The 18,257-nt window shown below is 40.0% G+C and overlaps 1 protein-coding gene across 1 annotated transcript in view; it reads left to right on the forward strand.

The window, feature by feature from the left end:
* grm7 (glutamate metabotropic receptor 7) overlaps window positions 1-18,257 on the forward strand; it is a 155,437-nt gene that overhangs the window by 69,332 nt on the left and 67,848 nt on the right. Inside the window, exons 3-4 of the mRNA XM_076147087.1 lie at window positions 15,761-15,896; window positions 16,316-16,470. Coding sequence (XP_076003202.1) covers window positions 15,761-15,896; window positions 16,316-16,470 — 291 coding nt within the window. The remainder of the gene's footprint in view (window positions 1-15,760; window positions 15,897-16,315; window positions 16,471-18,257) is intronic.

An 18,257-nucleotide genomic window follows, 5' to 3' on the forward strand; every position in this document is an offset into this window, starting at 1 on the left:
CTTGTGTTCCTCCATATCATCAAACATTCATTAGACACATGGTGTGAACTATAGGTTATTATTAGGTTTTTACTTGAGAGAGGAATTGTAGATTTCAGCGGTGAGTGAGGGGAGAAGAATGTCAAAGACAAGAGGGAAGAAAATAAAATGCGGTGGAAATGTTAATTAAAGTGTGACGTGGCAAATGTCTTTAGGAACATTGGGAGAGTAATGACGACAGGGAGGAGAGAGGATAACAGGCAGGATCCAACAGAGCAAGTAAAGTAGTTAGAAGAAGAGCAAATGTGGTCAGCTCAACCAAAATAGGGAAAATAAAAGCTGCAGTATTTCATCATACAGCTTGATTAATTTTAATTAGACGATGAAGTTCATGCTATAGTACAACCAGCAACGTCAATCACATCTGGTTTTATTTTTTATGACCAGGATACTAGTCATCTTAAGCTCTGACCAGCTAATCTTCAGAGCAATAACCAGACGAGCAAAGTGACAGTGAACTATTTCCAGTTCATTTTTTAAAAGGCACACACTGTGGCACATACAGTGTATACATAAGAGCAGATGTACATGGAACATCTGCATTGTATGCCCTTTAATGTTCAACTTTTAAGTAAAAAACTGTGTTGTTTGGACTTTTTGAGGGGGGATAATTATTATTAAATATTTCCGAAAATTCCTTTGGTTCATTATCAAATTCCTCATGCTGTTATGTGAAAAAAATATAATATTCTTATTATTAATGCCTTTTTGCACTGTACCAAAGTATATCAACATCAATCAATAATTTGACGCTGTTGAACAGACCGTGATTCATTAATGTCCATGTCCATTTTATATTATTTATAAATCCAGGGTATTTAGACAGTTATTTGATTGAAGAATTGGTCAACATCTCTCACCTCTGACAGTGAACAGCTCGACTCATTTTGTTCCAAGCAGGCAGCAAGAGAGCAAGGCTTGTCTCTGGCTTTTCTCTCTGAGTTTCACTCTAACGTGATTTAGCCGGAAAGACTGGACTCACTTCATTGATGTTTAAATCCAGAGTAGCTCTGCCTCTGGGAAATGTTCATAGAACTAAAACTCCAATCTACAAAGTTGAGTGGAGCTGGGAACATAGCGAGGAGCGGCTGCACTGGGGCCTTCGGGGGAGAGCGGTGCAAGGAGGCAAAATTATGATGATGGACATAGAGGTTATGATGAAAGTCACATTGACCTGCTTCCTCCCAGCTTTCTCTCTGTGGGCGAGGAGGAGAGGTCTTGATCTTTACTAAAAGCTGTCTGATAGGTTTCCAACTAACCATGGATGATATTTCTCTCTCTCTCACACTCTCTCTTTCTCTCTCTCTCGCTCTCGCTCTCGCTCTCGCTCTCGCTCTCTCTCTCGCTCTCGCTCTCGCTCTCTCTCTCTCTCTCTCTCGCGCGCTCTCGCTCTCTCTCTCTCTCTCTCTCTCTCTCACTGACACATCCATACACTCCACAGATGCAACTGCACACTTGTGCATAAATATTACATGAAACATTGACTATGACTTGGGTTGACTGTCTCTGTTTATACCGATACACACGATTACAGTAAACAAAACAACCATTGTGGTTGAGAACTGGTTCATGTAGATACTGAAAGATTCCGTTTTCTTCCTTTTCCATTTAGGGGTCCATGTTGACGCAGCACTTTGACCTCTGTTTCAACTGGCCATCCAGTCACATTTCATTAATAACTGTGGACTGTGTGTTTGGATGGTGTGAGACATCGTGACTGCCTCAAGCTACTACTTGAAATTGTGATGTTTGACGGAATACATCTTGACTTGTATCTTCTGTTTCCGGAAAAAACTGAGAATGGGTCGCTACAGGGTGAATGTGAAGATAAAATGAAGAGAAGAAAAAACTCATAGAGCCAGGAAAGGCACCGGCAGAGCAAATGCAGATAGAGAGACAACTCCTGTCTTTTAATCACTTTCATCTCTTGAACTTAGAAATTTCTCTCGTCCTTTTTTGCCATCTCACCATTAATATTTCACTGTCCAATCTCAAGGATGCTGTTCTGACAGAGCAGAAGGGCCTCACACTGACAGGGATTTGATGTGGCTGACCCCAAGGCTGGAGTCCTCATTTAACACCGCAAAATATATATGGGAGCAAAAGAGGCAACAATCAACCATCAGAGGAACGGTTTATGTGATTTTGTGTAAGTGTGTGTGTGTCGGTGTGTGTGAGCCTCCCAGCTAAGACCATGGAAATTGCTCTTTGTGCTTGTCATGGCAATGTGAGGTGGTGTGAACAGATGGAAAATGCGAAACGTGTGTTATTTCAAAAGCAAGTTGCAAAATTGCACAGCCAGAGCTCGGGTCACTCCATCCAGAATAGTGTGAACGGATATGATTCAAGTCCAGATGGGTGTTTACTTTGTTGTTGTGCGTGTTGTCTCTGTGCCTGTGTGGGGTTGCTTTGGGTCAGGCCAACGGTCCAGAATGTGCAGGTTAGCTGGATGTGGACTCAAAAACTCTCCATTGATCTGAGTTAATTAGTGTGTCTGCCTGCCTCTCACCAAAGGAATGCTGGGATACACTTCCACTTTCCTATAAACTGTAGAAATGTAACTTTATAGTTAGCAGGAGCAGGCTTAAGCCCCAATATCTCTCTCTCTTATCCTCTTTTTCTTCACCTTTCTCATCACACATCTTTCATTCTAATTTCTCATCTCTATCTCACTCTGACTGTTTCCTGTCTTATACTTACACTTGGGTAAATCTCTGTGATATACTGGCTCTCCAACTCTATTCTTTTGTCCTTGCTGAGGTTTGCCAGCTCAGCCCAATTTTCTGAAGGAAACTGTTTCCAGGTGCCTAGACTGACATTAACTACACTTTAAATCTACTTAAAGAGGTAGAATGAAACACATTCAGTTGATAGAAAGGGAACTCATGGTGCAGAGGGGGGGATTTGGTTCACAAACACATTTTTTTGACAAGTAAATAACAAGTATTACTGCGTGTTCAGGTCACAATCTCTTGCCACACAGTTTTTTTTTCTGAGGAGCGATTTCAGCTGTCGGATGTCAAGCAGTAATGCCACTGCTCAGCGTTACTTTGTGCTGGGCTAAATGCCAACAATCACAGAGTTCCTCAAGCCCACAAATGTGACTGTGAAGTGATGCTGGTCAGCCAACTTTACCACTATTGTAAATGACTGAAGATATGTGATAAAGACACAAAAACACTATTCCAGCATCCCAGGTCTTTAATTTCATTGGATTTATTTTGCAGCAGAGTTTATTATGGTGCGTTCAGTTTACCTGGTTAGTTAATGGATTTTTCGAGTGTTGACTGCATGATGGAAAATGTTCATACTTCATGTAATAGCACATTTATGTCTCAAGTATTCATTGATCTTTTTTCAATTTCATGATCAGAATTCACAATCTAAAAAGAAAAGAAAATCAGCCCTGCTTTAGTATATGAAGGCAGTTTAGTTTGACATTGTGTTAATGACATCACATGCTGCAGTAGATGTGTGTGTGTGTGTGTGTGTGACCTGGAGGTGACCGGCGCTGTCGTCTGTGTGTCACTAACAAGCTCAGTGTGTGTGTGCTGTAAGTGTGGATACAAACGTAGCTCGTTGATATTCTACTGATGGCCTCTGTGTAATCAAAGTGTCTCTCACTCTCTTTCTGACTCATCCACTGAAAGCAAACCATTTAAAGCTTATTTGATAGAACACTGTAAAATATGCAGGATCTCCTACAAAGATATATAAGAGAGAGAGAGAGAGAGAGAGAGAGAGAGAGAGAGAGAGAGAGAGAGAGAGAGAGAGAGAGAGAGAGAGAGAGAGAGAGAGAGAGAGAGAGAGAGAGAGAGAGAGAGAGAGAGAGAGAGAGAGAGAGAGAGAGAGAGAGAGAGAGAGAGAGAGAGAGAGAGAGAGAGAGAGAGAGAGAGAGAGAGAGAGAGAGAGAGAGAGAGAGAGAGAGAGAGAGAGAGAGAGAGAGAGAGAGAGAGAGAGAGAGAGAGAGAGAGAGACAGCTTTGACAGAGAGCCTACACTGACCAATTCTCTTAACCTGCACATGAGTCAAATAAGCTTTTTTAAAGAATCGTTTGGATATATAAAACGCACTATAACCCTGGAAACTGATCGTGATACACCATTGACTCAGAATGCTGGAGGCTCATGGGAAGTTCATCTGAACTTTGAAAAGAATCTTTGAAAGGAACTGTAGATTTCTTCCCTAAATTGTTCACAGGATATGTGCACCATAGTGGGCCTGTAGTGAGGAGAGGAAGGATCACTGCAGCAAACATCTCATCCAACATGCACAGATGGTTAAGAAGCCCAAGACTTTTAAACAAAATGTAGAATATCTGTTCATCTAATCTAGATTAGAATGTGCAGAGGATGGATTAATTTGGTGATTGAACCCAGAGACTTGGGTTTCACAGACAAGTAACTTCTTCTTTGGTCCCTTGACTTGTTAATGTAATGTAATGTAATGTTCCTTTGTCCTCCATTACTATTAATAGAGAGTGAGCATCGATTATTCAAATCATTTATACATGTAGACAAAGTATCTCTGTCCAGACATTCCTGCATCTGTCCTGTGCACAGCTGCAGTAGCTCATCTTAAGTCTCAGAGTACAGAGATGCACAATGTTGGTGTTAACTCTGAGTTACACACACACATGATCTATTTCAGAGCACAGCCCCTGTCTTATTTCTCAATCATGTCTGTTCCTCTGCACCTACTTTAGTCACAGTAAGTCAATGTCAACATATTCACCATATCAAAGTCACAACATCATCTGTGTATACATGCATTCCTATTTGCTTTATATTCAGAAAAAGCTCTTACTGTGTCCTGTTTCCCTGGAATCTGTCTTTGCTTCTCATAGTTTTGCAGAAACGTCAGCAGGTACATTGTTTGGAACACAGAAAATGCATCAAAGCAAATGTTTTAAGTTCTTTCTAATTCCAAAACAAAAAGCTGTGTCATGTATTTGTGTCTGCTGTGCTCGCTGGGATGCATGTTCCTGTCTGCTTTTGTTAAAGTGGGTTAAGGCACAGTTCCCGGGGTAGAAAGCACAGACGCAGCAACACAGGTAGAAGGAGAATGACACGCTGTGACAGATTCACCGTTCCGACTTTGGATTTGCTTGTCTTGTGCTGTTTTTCAACGCACTGAAATATATATCACTTTCTTCTATCTGGCAGAAAGAGGATAAAAACTTAGGACTTGAGGTCGATGTGTCGTCCCTTTTGAAACTGACTCCCTTGGGCATAGACAAGCCATGAGCGTGAAGTGCATCTTTTTTTTCTCTCAGGGAAGTCTTTCTGTCTGCATGTGAAGTTCAGGTTGCTGGTTGAAGTACCCTCCTGACCTACACCATAAAGGCCTAAATGGCCCGGCTTCATCCTACATTACCTCTGAAATCACTTGTTCTGTCCTGTAATTAATGGTTGTCAGGGTAATGTGAAAGCCTTCTTCAATATTTCTCCAATATTTACAAAGCGACATGAGGCTGTCAAAGTATTTTAATATTGTATTTTGAAAGGTATGAAATATTTATGAAACTTTAATTTCTTGTCAAGGATGAAAGGGAGAATTTGTTAAGATTGTCAAAATTGCAAAAGTTGATGGCGCTCAATAAGAGCCAGTTTCAAAAAGATGTTGGCTGCATGGATCGAGCTTTTATGCAAAATTAACGCCGCACTTTCAGTTCTGAAAACTTTTAAGTGATGCCAGCACTTCAGGGCCAACTCGGTAAATGAGCATCAACCTAACCGACAACTTGGAAATATCAACAGCCAACAAGATGATATGGAAATAAGATGCAAGAGCACATGGAAGCAAGTATGGAGACAATAGTATGCCCACACACATCATCAAATGTGAGAGAGGAGAACTGTGAATACAAGATGCTGTGATTCGTCCAGCAATTATGAAACTACTCATATGGTTACAAAGTTTTTTCCAGAGACTGATTCAGAAACTCAAATATCCTTAGAGATAATATGGTAAGTGTAGTGTATGTAGATTTATTCATTATTGCAAATCTAACCATGCAGAAACCAGAGGGAGATCCCAGAGTGCTGCAACTCTGAGGTGTAACAGATAAATGTGACATTTGTCCAATTATATGTATTCTATCCACAGATGTCAGATGTAATTTTAAGTAAGTTACACCAGAATGTGAGATTGCATCAGACATAATACCTAACACAGTCTGTTTTCACTCAGTGTACACTGTGGTACAGCTGCAAGTAAGAGTATAAGCTTTCATTACAGAAAATAAGAACATTGGAATCTGTATGACATGTATGTAACACAAATGATTTGTATTTGATGTTAATGAAATGTTGTTTTTTAAGACTTAAATCAGTCAAATAGTGTGTGCTAATAATTACCTTAATGTTGCACCAAGGTTTAGTTTGTGCAAAACAGCAGATAACTGACCCTGACCCTAACCCTGACCCTAACATCTCCAAACACAGCAGAGAGAATGACAGAAAGTGAATAACATGGACTGGAGCCTTGCATGATGTCTTTTGCCCTGAAAGCTCCACTTCAGTTGAAGTATACTTGGGCCTTGAAATGAGGAAATGTGGTGATTTTGCAGCCCTGACAGTTATGTTGTGGCAGACTTAGTAAACAACCCCTGGGGTGCTGTGTGTCAATAATTTCACAGAGCAGTTTTTCCTTTTGTCAGTTTGACATTATTATTTCAGTGCCATAGTTACATACAGGTTGATTGAAATATTTAATTCTTTTGTTGCTCCCTTGCAGAATACTCCTGTGGCTTCTTTTGCCCACTCTTACACCACACAGTGAAAGGCTTTGCTCTGAGCTCCTTTGGATCACATCGGTGTGTTAGGTCTCAAACGTCACTCTGACTATTCAACCTTGACAGCACCCTGGCAATGCCTCACACTTCGACCTTGCAAGTTTTGACGTTGGCTGCCATAATTCCAATGCTAGGTAGCTGGAGTGGAATGAGGCCATAATTCAGTCTGTTTCCTGCTGCTTACACACACACACACACCCACACACACACACACACACGCCGAGATATGGACATAGATAAAGTTGAGAATGATTGCCTGGATCAATACTTAGTCATGGGTAATACAGATAAATTCTGAGGTTGGCTCCTGGTGGAGGTGCTGTTAGCGGGTGAGCTGCGGAGAAGGCAATAAGTCGTCTGTGTTTATGAGCGCTGTCTGATGGAGAATTCTCTGGATTGCAGAGTAAAGTAGCAGTAAACTGCTATCTTATGAAAGACACATTTATAGTGCCTTTCAAAAGGTTTTTTTTTTGGCTGTACTTGTTGAAACCAAGGATTTTGTCATTTTCTATCACATGTTTCTAATCGCATATTACCACTGAAAAAAATGTCACCGGAGTAACTGTTGTGTCTTGTATGGCCTGACTTAAAGCCGTAATATAGAAAAATAAATGAATCCATTCTTTCCATATCCCAGAACAGTACTACTTATCGGCCAGTCTAAAAAAATCCATATGCACTTCTTTGAATAACTGCAGTGTCGTGCTTTAAATGGTTAAACTGTCAATGCAGAGGAAGAAGATAATGTAGGATCCAATATGTGTAGCTATATAATATGACTACCATGGATGGAATTGTGGTTTCTTCACCAGCAGCTTGGCAAGGCAATTTCTGTCCCATAGCCTCCATGTTCTGTCCTTTATCACTGGTTAATATGGACCTCTTTGAAATCTTTGTTTTGCAGTCCCAGTATGTTCCGGAAGAATGTTGGCATATGTGTCAGAAACAGTGCAGCTTGAGTGAACATGACACTTCAGTGTGTATAGTTCTGATGGTATACCTGTACGCAGTGATGGATTCTTCATGCTTAGGAGGATAGATTACTGGCTGATCGATACCTTCTGTGTAAGAGCTTCTCACTTCGACAGCCTCACCTTTTGCAGACGTTGTCCATTACTAGTGGACAAGACACTCTGAGCAGCGCTGCAGCCATTATGAAACTAATCTCTCTGGACAAATCAATCTTACTGGTGCTCAGAGATGCGTCATGGGGCTTTTTCTTCTTCTTCATGGCTTCTGTCTGTTTAAAGTGGCATCAGCTAGTATATATACTGTATCGGTGCAAAGAAGCTACAAACAGGTTAAAGATTGACTTTGTAGGCAGTTTGGTTGGGTCCAGCATTTAAAAAGCATAGTTACTGTCATACCAATAATTATATAATATAAAGATATTATATCACATCACATTTTAGGTAGTGATTTATTTTTGATGCGTCGCAAAATTCAAAGAGCAATGTTTTATTAAACTTTACCGTGGGTTTAGAAATAATGGTGCATGATGGGAACACTTCCAACACCAAACAAATGCAAACACTTTTGTACAAATTCTATTGGTTGCATAAGTGCTGTGAGTCCACACAGCGTAGTAAAGAAAATGGCCCTTTTGTGTGTGTACAGTCTTAGGCTTATCAACCAAGGCGGCACCATTGCACCCCAAAGAATGCTTCATGACTGCACTGCATTCTAGTCTAATTCAACATCACGGGAATGGAAAACCAACTTGTTTACAATCTTTAATTCAACTTTATTCAGCCAGGAATGTGTGCAGCCGTCCTGTTTATGACCAACTTAGTCCTGAAGCTTCAGAGATGAAAAGAACAGTGGTTGGTTGTCTTGTTTTTGATGTTGTCTTTGCAGAAACCCTGTTTGATTGCTCACTGTATTTTTCCACTAAAGAGATAAATCATCCACACCCCTTCATTTTCTCCACAGACTCTCCCACATCACGTTGTTTTCATTTCCAGCCTGTGCTTGTGCCTGTGATTAGGCTGTCATCTTCATACTGAGGATGACTTAATTGACTCTCCAGTCAGTTCAGAGCAGAAGTTTGAGACAAGATATGTTTAATTTTGTGTCGGTGCACAACAGCAAGACAACAATATTGAACATGTAGAGTCTGTGTTTCTGTGATGATACTGACAACTCTGTGGTCTTGCACCTAAAGGTAGATTTAAGTCAAAATGATCTGATTCACATAGAAAATATATATAGATACCATAACAGATGCAAGTGCTTCTTTTCTGTGGCCCTGGTATAATCTGACAATCTAAAATATCTTAGAAGATCGCCTTGAAAGTTTATGGACCAAGCAACTCTTCTCATTTTCTGTTGAGACATGAAGGTAATGAGTCCTGATGCAGAGAGATGTACATTTCTATAGATACAGTCTAGATATGAGACCTGCAGGGTTTTTAATAGCTGTGCTCACTGTATACTGCCTCTGTCAAATGTTTTATTCATTTGTTGAATAAGATGTAGGGCCTTTCCCTCTTCATATGTATGATCTAGCACACTACACTTTTCCAATTGAATTAGAGATGAGCAGCCAGGGCAGAATGTTGCTGCATGCAGTTTGACCCGATGATGTAAATATTCCATCTGCTTTGTCCTTTGCCTTCATGAAGACAAATGAACAAGTTGGCGCCATCAACGCATAACATTATCGTAACTGCAAACTATGTAAGGTTTATGCAAAACTGGATGTCCTATATTTGGTAATGTAATAGATGGATCATTTATTATTTGATTAAAGCCTTTACAAAGTTTATAGAATGACCGAAGAGCAAGGTCATCTCTGTTGACTCCACAGCAGTTCGATGTTTGAATCCAAGTACCGAAATTCTCTCTTACAACTCCTAATTTAAGATATTTCTTTAAAAAAAATTAAATTGATAGCAGAACCTGCATGTGAAACAGTAATATCTATCACCATTCACCTTTATATTGATCCATAGCTGCTCTGGAGTGGATTGCTCTAACTTTGGATACCTAAAGTTAGTCATTCATTTCAAAGTGTCAATGATGTTGCTTCCCTTACACGATCAGTCACGTTTCCTTGCGTTTGCTTTGCCGTTGCTGCTCTTTTCACTTCAATGACATCATGCTGTGATGTGGGTGTTGCTATGTTGCTGTGAATCTTTTCATGTAAAGCGTGGCTGCAGCTTCCTCACCACGTTTGTAAAGGAGCATAAATTACATTTAGTAATGATGAAAAGCACCCTGTGTCCTGAACATTTATTTTCAAGGAACACTCTGATCACTCTTGAAGCAGCGTGATAAAAACGTGATACATCAACAGTCGCTGAAGAACCCAATTAAGGGAGGCTGTCTATCACCATAATGTTTGTTCTCACTTCACTGCTGCAGATTGGACATAAATCTCTTTCTTCTCTCCTGCATTATCCTCTTCTCTGCTCAGCACTGCAGCATGAGAATGTTCCTTAGTGGTTCTATGGACAAAGGCCATAGCAAATGTCCTCACACACTCTTCTAAATGTCACCAACTTCTCCTCACAAATGCAAGTTAATGTATAATTGGATTATTATCCAGTGGGATGCAGGGGACCATCAGTTATTCTAGAAATGATGAAAGTGAATGATTTTACTCAAACAAATGCGGCCTGTCATGCTCGTCACCGAGGTGAGATTGGAGGGTTTGATTTGTGCTATTCATTACATCGCTGAGACTGCCTAATTATAGAACTTGTCTTTTTGCCAGTGTTTCTTTTAACTCATCCCCTCTTCTTCCCTCCCTTGGCTGTGACAGGCTTTAGGATGCCTCTAATTGGCTCACTAATTATGGTTGACGGGTCAAATGAATCACATCAGCTGTGCACAAAAGAAATTGCATCTTGCTTTGGCTCCGGGAAACCCTGAGTTCACATTCCAGACATTTGCTAAATGTTGTTATTTTACCATGTTATTATGTTTTCATGAGTCCATCACACTTAAACAAGGCCACATGTTTAATCACCCATTGTGTTCTTGTCAAATATGTAGATTAGATTGGAGTAGATTAGATTAGATCTGGAATCTACATAATAAAATTTGATAAGTAAATTAGAGGTAAATTAATTAATAGGATGTATTTATGAAAAGAACAGCATCGGGTTAATTAAACATAGACATGCACTAGAAATTATGAAGTGACCTTCGCAAAGTGTTTGAACCTGTGTTTAACCTACATTTGACGTGTTGGGCTGCTCAAACACTCTACATGGCCAAGTGGCTTATTTACCTTAGGTTGGTTCTGCTTTATTTGTTTGGTAGTGAGCAAATATGTTCAATCTGAATGTTTTGTCTGATATGATTGAGAACATAATTCAGGTGGAACCTCATGTCCTAAATGCTTTTTGCTAACGCAGAATAGTTGCATATGAACACGATGGGCAGGAGAGACTAAGAAGTTTGACGCACTTGTGACGTTCTTGGCTTGCAGGCTGGCAGGCTGCTTTACTGAGTTATAGATGTCATTCTTTTGATCTATGCTGTGTGCCTGAAGTACAGTATGTCCTCTGTTCTGTCCAGCCTCTGAGTGTCAGATACTGGTGATATCAACTGCACAAGACTTTCAACAGAGGCTCTGTGTCTGTCAGTCAGGTGCCACCAAGAGTACAGGGATTATTGAGAAGTAATAACCTCTGCTAAGAAAGTTACGTGTTTGTTTGCCTCTGTTGAGTTTTTGTGTTAATAAGTACAATTCTATGGAAGAACTGCAGGGTGGCTTTCTTTTTTTGCAGAGCTAAGGCATTATTTCATGTTGGCAACTTGTTAGTTCGACTTATTAGATAGACTTCCAGATGAAAAAGGTGTTATTTCTGCTTAACTTGAAAATTGAGACAACCGCTGCTAAACAGCAATGGATTAAATTCCAGTGCTAGAAACGTCTCTACAGAGACCAATTAAACAGTGTGACGAGGTTTGTTTCCTCTAGAGCCCCTAAAGTGACAATAACGAGCTATTATAAGTTGAAATAATGTCTTACCACCTCGGAATAAAGAGTTAGGAACACAAAATAATGACTTTTTAGCACAAAATAAGGAGTCACTTAGGATAATGTGTTGCCAACGTGAAATAATGACTTAGTGTTCAAACAAATCTTGCACCCTGCAATTTTGGGCTTCCGTAGAGTTTGGCACCGAACTGCGAAAACTATTGAAAATACAGTTCTCTCTCTCACAAATAAAGCAATGAGATGGTTAACATTATATTATTAAAGTATGTTATAATATTAGAACTGGACGCATATTGCTCAGGCTTGTTCAGCCTAGGTGGAGGTGTGCCTGCAAATGATATATATTATAAGTTATGTCCTTCTGTGAATCACTTTTCTCCATTTTTTTTTATTCATTGAAAACACAGTAAATCCATGAAGCCAACTGGGTGCAGACTGTCTGTTAGGTTTGGTAAATGCAGATGTAACTCATTATGTAGTCAAAGCACCACAGCCTGAGGCCAATGATACGTATAAAGTGTGTTAAAAAGCAATGTAATAAACATCTAATATACAAAATAGGACTAAGTAATGTTATTAAACTGAAGTTATATTATTAACAGTTTAAAGATCTTTAATCATATATTAAGTGTTTTTTCAGCGGGGACACACACACTTTGAGCAGTTCCATAGTCCTGACTTCATACCTTCCTAATCCCTGTTTTCAAAACGCTATAACAGCCGCTTACTTGTAACCCTCCAGTCACAAGCCCATTATGTTGTCCCATCACTTCAGTATTGACAGTTACGATATGTTACCCAGTAGTGTCAGACTCTTTGGTCCTCATCGGATACAACAAATAAAAAAGAAGAGCACACAGATAAACATCTTGTTGCAATCCGAGTCTTCCTTTTATTGACAAACTGTCACATCACTCACTCTGAGGACCATCAGCAAGACTTTCTCCTGACAGGGGAGTAAAATATCTTTCCAATATCGTAACAGAACAGGGGTGCAGTGTTCATCAAGGCAGCACCCTATACTTAAAGTGTTGAAGAGAATATGGACAGCTTTATGTTATGTGTTCCTCCCATAATGAGCTGTAAAAGACCCTGGTTGTGGCATTCAAGCCAAGGATGTAACTCGTAACACGTTTTACTTTCACTAACCGAGAGATCACATGCTTCTGCCGAGGCCCAGGAGCCATCTCATTGGTCTTTTTTGCCATTATGGAGCCGGAATTCTGCTGTTATAACCTTGAAATCAGATTGCGTTGTTGATATCTCATTACAGGATACACCTACCTGTAGTTTTCTCTATCTTCAATTTCAAGATGTACGTTTTTCCGACCGACCGATCATGCCAGTGACAACCTCACTTCCTTGTTGGAGGTAAAAGCAGTAATACAGATAGAGGAAGGAATAAAAGAAGGACAAGAAGAAAGACTTCCAAAGGTGTTTGATTTGCGTCATGCTGTTGGGTATGATACTCATTTCAGCTCCCTGTGAAGACTGCATTAACCTTTGGACAGTGCAATTGGCTTCTCAGTTGGGGGTTCATTGCAATGTATAGGAACATACAACAAAGGACAGTAAATACATCCGTAAATGGAGCAGGATAGTAAACTCAGCACTTCTGTTAAGTTCACTCTTCTGGAAAGAACAACTTCAAAGTGTTGCATTTTGGAAACTTTTCTGAGCTGAATTGGAAATGTCAGGTTGTCCTTAGCATGATGGCCAATGACCGTGTAAGCACCAGGAGAAGAGTCACCCAAAGTGGAAGGAATTGTCTAAACTACCTCAACTTCCATGTTCCAGTTATTCACCTCAGCTGTGTAATGCACTTTGAATTGCCTTGTGTTTTCAAATGTGCTTTACAAATGAACATTTGACGCTATTATATTCCCGACGTGCTTGTTCTTTTGACTGTACTATGCAATGTGGTTTGAACAATGTTTATCTGCAAAGGAGTTGGCAACAATGATTAACCCATAAGCTTGAAGCTATTTAACAATTCTATTTGGATTAATTATCAACATTGTCAGTAAAATTATGCATATTTTATCACTTCATTTGCTTACGCCAAGAGTGAATTTTCATCTTTCACCCAGAAAGTTATGCAAATGAAGCTGTGGTGGAAAAGATTCCTCAAAGATCAGTCTCATACCCCTCATTCATCATGACTTACAACTGCATAAACGGCACACTTCAGATCTACAACTAATCCGCTAAATCTGCAATGATGTGTGATCTAAATTGGTATTCTTGAAAGACAGGAAATCTCACTGCTTGAGTCACTGGCATCGTCCTTTTCTGGCAAAGGACAAACTGTACGTTTCTACAAACACATGACCAGGGACATACACAGTTTAAGGGCAGGGAGGATGCTCATATTTTCTGAAGTTGCATTGGGTGCAAATGGAAATACCAGTCTCTGCATTGCACATCTGTTGAACTACAGCTGCCCCTTCTCCCAAAGGATTCACGTGTGTATACAGCACAAAGTCACAATGGTGAAAAGCATAGATTTGTTTACGTGTCGCCTCACACAAGGTTGTTGTGCAGAGAAGTGAGAAAGTGTATTATGTCAAAACAAACCAATAGCAGCAACTGCATAAACAAAAGTGCACCTTGTTACATTGTTAATTTGTTAAGTTAATTCATTATTCTTGATGAATTCATTTCACTATTTAATGTGATGTAATTTGAAAGAAAATAAGAGGTGCTATGAAGGATGTAAGGGAGATGTGAGCAACTGATGGCAATAAAATACATTATTAAAATGTATACTAAACACTATTACTCACTTGCCGTGAGAACCCATAACACACGGACACCATGACATGTTGAGAGGGAACACATACAGATCACAGTGTATCATCACACAGGATTCAGATTTAATGACTCTGGTATTACATAAAGCACAGATGTCAGTCCGCTGGTGTGTTTATACGTCAGTGCACTGATAGAACCGGCTGGGTTACTAAACACAGGTCCAGATAAAGGCTGGAGAAAAAAGACAGAATCTAAACAAGCAAAAGACTGAAAAGCCAAAACTATCAGAAGGAATTGTTCACAGCTCTTCACATGCTGGACACGTGGTAGTTTTGCCATGGTACTAAATCACACTAGATACTTACTGTGTCACGTGTTCATAACTGAGACTAGTCAGTAGGTCAGTTGCGTCGCACATTTAGTCATGTTAACCAGTCAAAGCACTCAGACAGTGGCTGAGTGAAGAGCAAAACACAGACTTAACCAGACTACATTCATTCCACTTGAAAGAGGATCGCTTGTGTGATCTTTAATGGAACGGAAGATCTGCTTTGTGTTCGGTCCGTTAATGTCACCGTTTTTGTACCTGCGTGGTCTTGCTGTCGTTTCGCTGCGGTGCTTGCACATGAATTGCAGCATAATTGAAGTAAAAGCATCTGTCAGTTCACATGAAGAGACACAGCCCGGGTTTAACCAGAACAAATCTTTTAAAGACATTTCTTGTTTTCGCCCCACAGTTAGAGACATTAGATTCATCACATTCTGATGAAAAAGCGCGTGATTCACCGTTGTTGTTGTTGTCAGTGGCGGACAAGTGGGAGGAAATGAGTTTGCTTCCAACTGAGTGCATCAATTGAAGCAACCTCGACTACAGAAAAGTTTTTTTAAAAGACTACCAACTTTGTGCCTTTGAGTGACATTTATTGAAAGCTTTCACTGCCTTTTCAACACACATTCTAGAAAGAGAGGCACATGAAAGGTCAGGCAGTCGACTGTGGGCAGCATTTTGTCTTTCTCTTTAGCCATTCAAAAGTAGAGGAAATACAGCCATGTGAAAACCTTCAAAAGTGAACCTTTTAAGGACATTCCTCAAAGGTTGGTCAGGTTAGGAGTCAAATTCTTTGACTGTGAGAATGTGTTCAAGTTGTGTTTACTTGCTGGAGAACAGTGTATGTACGATGTCAAATTGAAGAATCCCTGTGTTTTTGTCTCCTCAGGTGGAATCTGTATAGCCCAGTCACTGAAGATCCCCCACGACCACAAACCCTCTGACTTTGATAAAATCATCCGTCTGCTTCTGGATACTCGCTACGCCAGGGCAGTCATCCTCTTCGCCTCAGATGAGGATATCAGGCGAGTAATTACTCCTCATTTTAATACATACAGTACGAACTGGGTGGCACTTTGGACCGGGGATAATTAAAGATTGTGATACACGAGGTTGGTTAATGAGCAACTGTGACGAGAGACGGCGTCCAAATGTTGCCTCAGCAATGATATTTTACGAGTGCAGATGAAGTATTTGCCAAGATCTTTGACGATATCTGCCTCGTAATTCCATGATTGCCATGATGAGAGGAATAAACATGACAAATAGGGCTTTTGATATTCAGGCGCTGTGCATTTACAGTATGAGCAGATATTTTCATCTACATCTGATGTTTGCATTTGATTAAGGACAGCATCTTGACATTGACCGATGGCCTCCATGACATATGACACACGTGCCATCGTTACCTGTGACTCACTGATTGTGTCTTCTTGGAATCCAGGGGTATCCTGAATGCGAGTAAGCGAGCGGACCAGGTGGGCCATTTCCTCTGGATTGGCTCAGACAGCTGGGGAGCCAAAAACAGTCCTATCCACCAGTTAGAGGATGCTGCTGTAGGAGCTGTTACTATACTGCCAAAGAGAGCAACCGTCACCAGTAAGTAATTAGGGGAAAGTTAGATCTAATTGGAACAATGTCTTTGCTGCTCTATGTTCACATTAGCTTGTTTATTCATTTCTTCCTTTCTTCTAAGGGTTGCTTTCATACTTTATGTTCAAGAACATTTATTAAATCACTCTCGAGAACCAAAGTTGGGCACACTTTTTGTTTTTTAATCAAATCTAGAGGAATATGAGTCACTGGCCATTAGACTCATCTCTGTTGGCTGCTTGAATTGTTACTCATTATTTTACATTTTATTATATTGTAATTTTAGGGAGAAAATCATATGAAAGCTTCATGTGAATGTGAAGCAAAATTGCACATTTAGTCCTCTTCTCATAAAGGGATGCAACCAACCGGAAACGGATCGTCCCACAAAGAAGAGAAAACAGTTTTGTGCCTTATTGGAAGTTGTGTGAGATTGCCTCGTGAGCATAATGAAGGCAGGATGTAAGCTTTCATAAAAGGCCCATCACAGCAAAAAGAAATGACAGTTGAATTGAATTGCAACAAACCCCAGATTGAATTGACTTTCTAACAGGTGAGGATAACAACATTCAGACTCATTTAGATGCTTTGGTGCCACAGAGATGTTTTGAAAATGCAGACGACTTCAGTGCGGCTGTTGAATCAAAGTTGTTGACATGCGTGTGCTTGTTGTGCCAGTTGAGTTAGCACAATGGTTTTGAAGAATAAAATACAAATCCTTTGTTGCACGGCCAAATCCTCCTCCATCAATGAAAGAATTGCTAATAACATTGTTGCTATTTTGTAGTAATGTCAATTTCGGACCTATTCTAGTCCTCATATCCATGTCAGACTGACCACATGCTAATGCACGAGCCCTGACATTAGCTAAATCCTCAAAATGAATGTTTTTTACAGGATTATGAAATTCTAAAGGGCATATGAGTGGGCGAGGAGAGCAATGCTACCATAGGGAAGGAGAGATGAAAGAGGGAGAAAGAGGAATTCTGCATTGAATGAGTGTGTTTGTGTCATTAGACTGAATTATTTCTATCATTCACATGCTTGGTAAACTGCTTGGTAACAGTGTGTTGTGTGTATAGTAACTTTCAGACCTGTATTCTGTTTCCCCTGATCTGAATATGTGATTGAGATGTTAGTTTGGATTCTCACTGAACAATTTCAAGTGAATCAAATGATCAATGAGGTCCAGCTGAGAACACTCACTTGGGTCATGGGTCAGAAATGTCAAAGAACAGGAATGAGGGAGGAACAGGGAGAGGTCATTGTGTATTGTAGCATTTGTTAGTCATAGGAGCCTATAACAAACAGAACAGTGTTGAGCATCACGTTATGCCAAGAAGACATCTGGTCCAGAACTCTGGAGTGCATATTGAGCTGACCTGCAGTTATTCCAATGTGTAAACTTGGCTATACCAGATGTGTTGGCTGAGCTTGATATAACAAACTGTTCCAAAGTTCCTTTGTGTCCAGACCCAGGTTTTTCTCTTCTTGTTATGGTTTGCGTTCCACTGTAATTACAATAAGCCACAACATACAAATCACACGTTGGGAAAACATGCAAGAGTCAACTGAACTAAACCAAATACACAAATATGTATTTCAAATCAACAGTTTGAGTTTGGTCCAACAGCAAAGATTCCCTTGTTGTTTTATGTTTTGCTTAGACTTCTGAAAGTATATCCAACTAGCAAAAAGAAAGAAAGAAAGCTTGGCTGAACACAGCCCTGCTACAGCAGCTGTTAATTGCTAGACTGAACTCTGGAGATGAAGAAATAGATCATCAGGGACAT

The sequence above is a fragment of the Genypterus blacodes genome, unplaced genomic scaffold, assembly GCF_046128005.1.
Source record: "Genypterus blacodes isolate CSIRO-AG114 ecotype Tasmania unplaced genomic scaffold, CSIRO-AGI_Gbla_v1 ptg000037l_1, whole genome shotgun sequence".
Classification (NCBI taxonomy): Eukaryota; Metazoa; Chordata; class Actinopteri; order Ophidiiformes; family Ophidiidae; genus Genypterus; species Genypterus blacodes.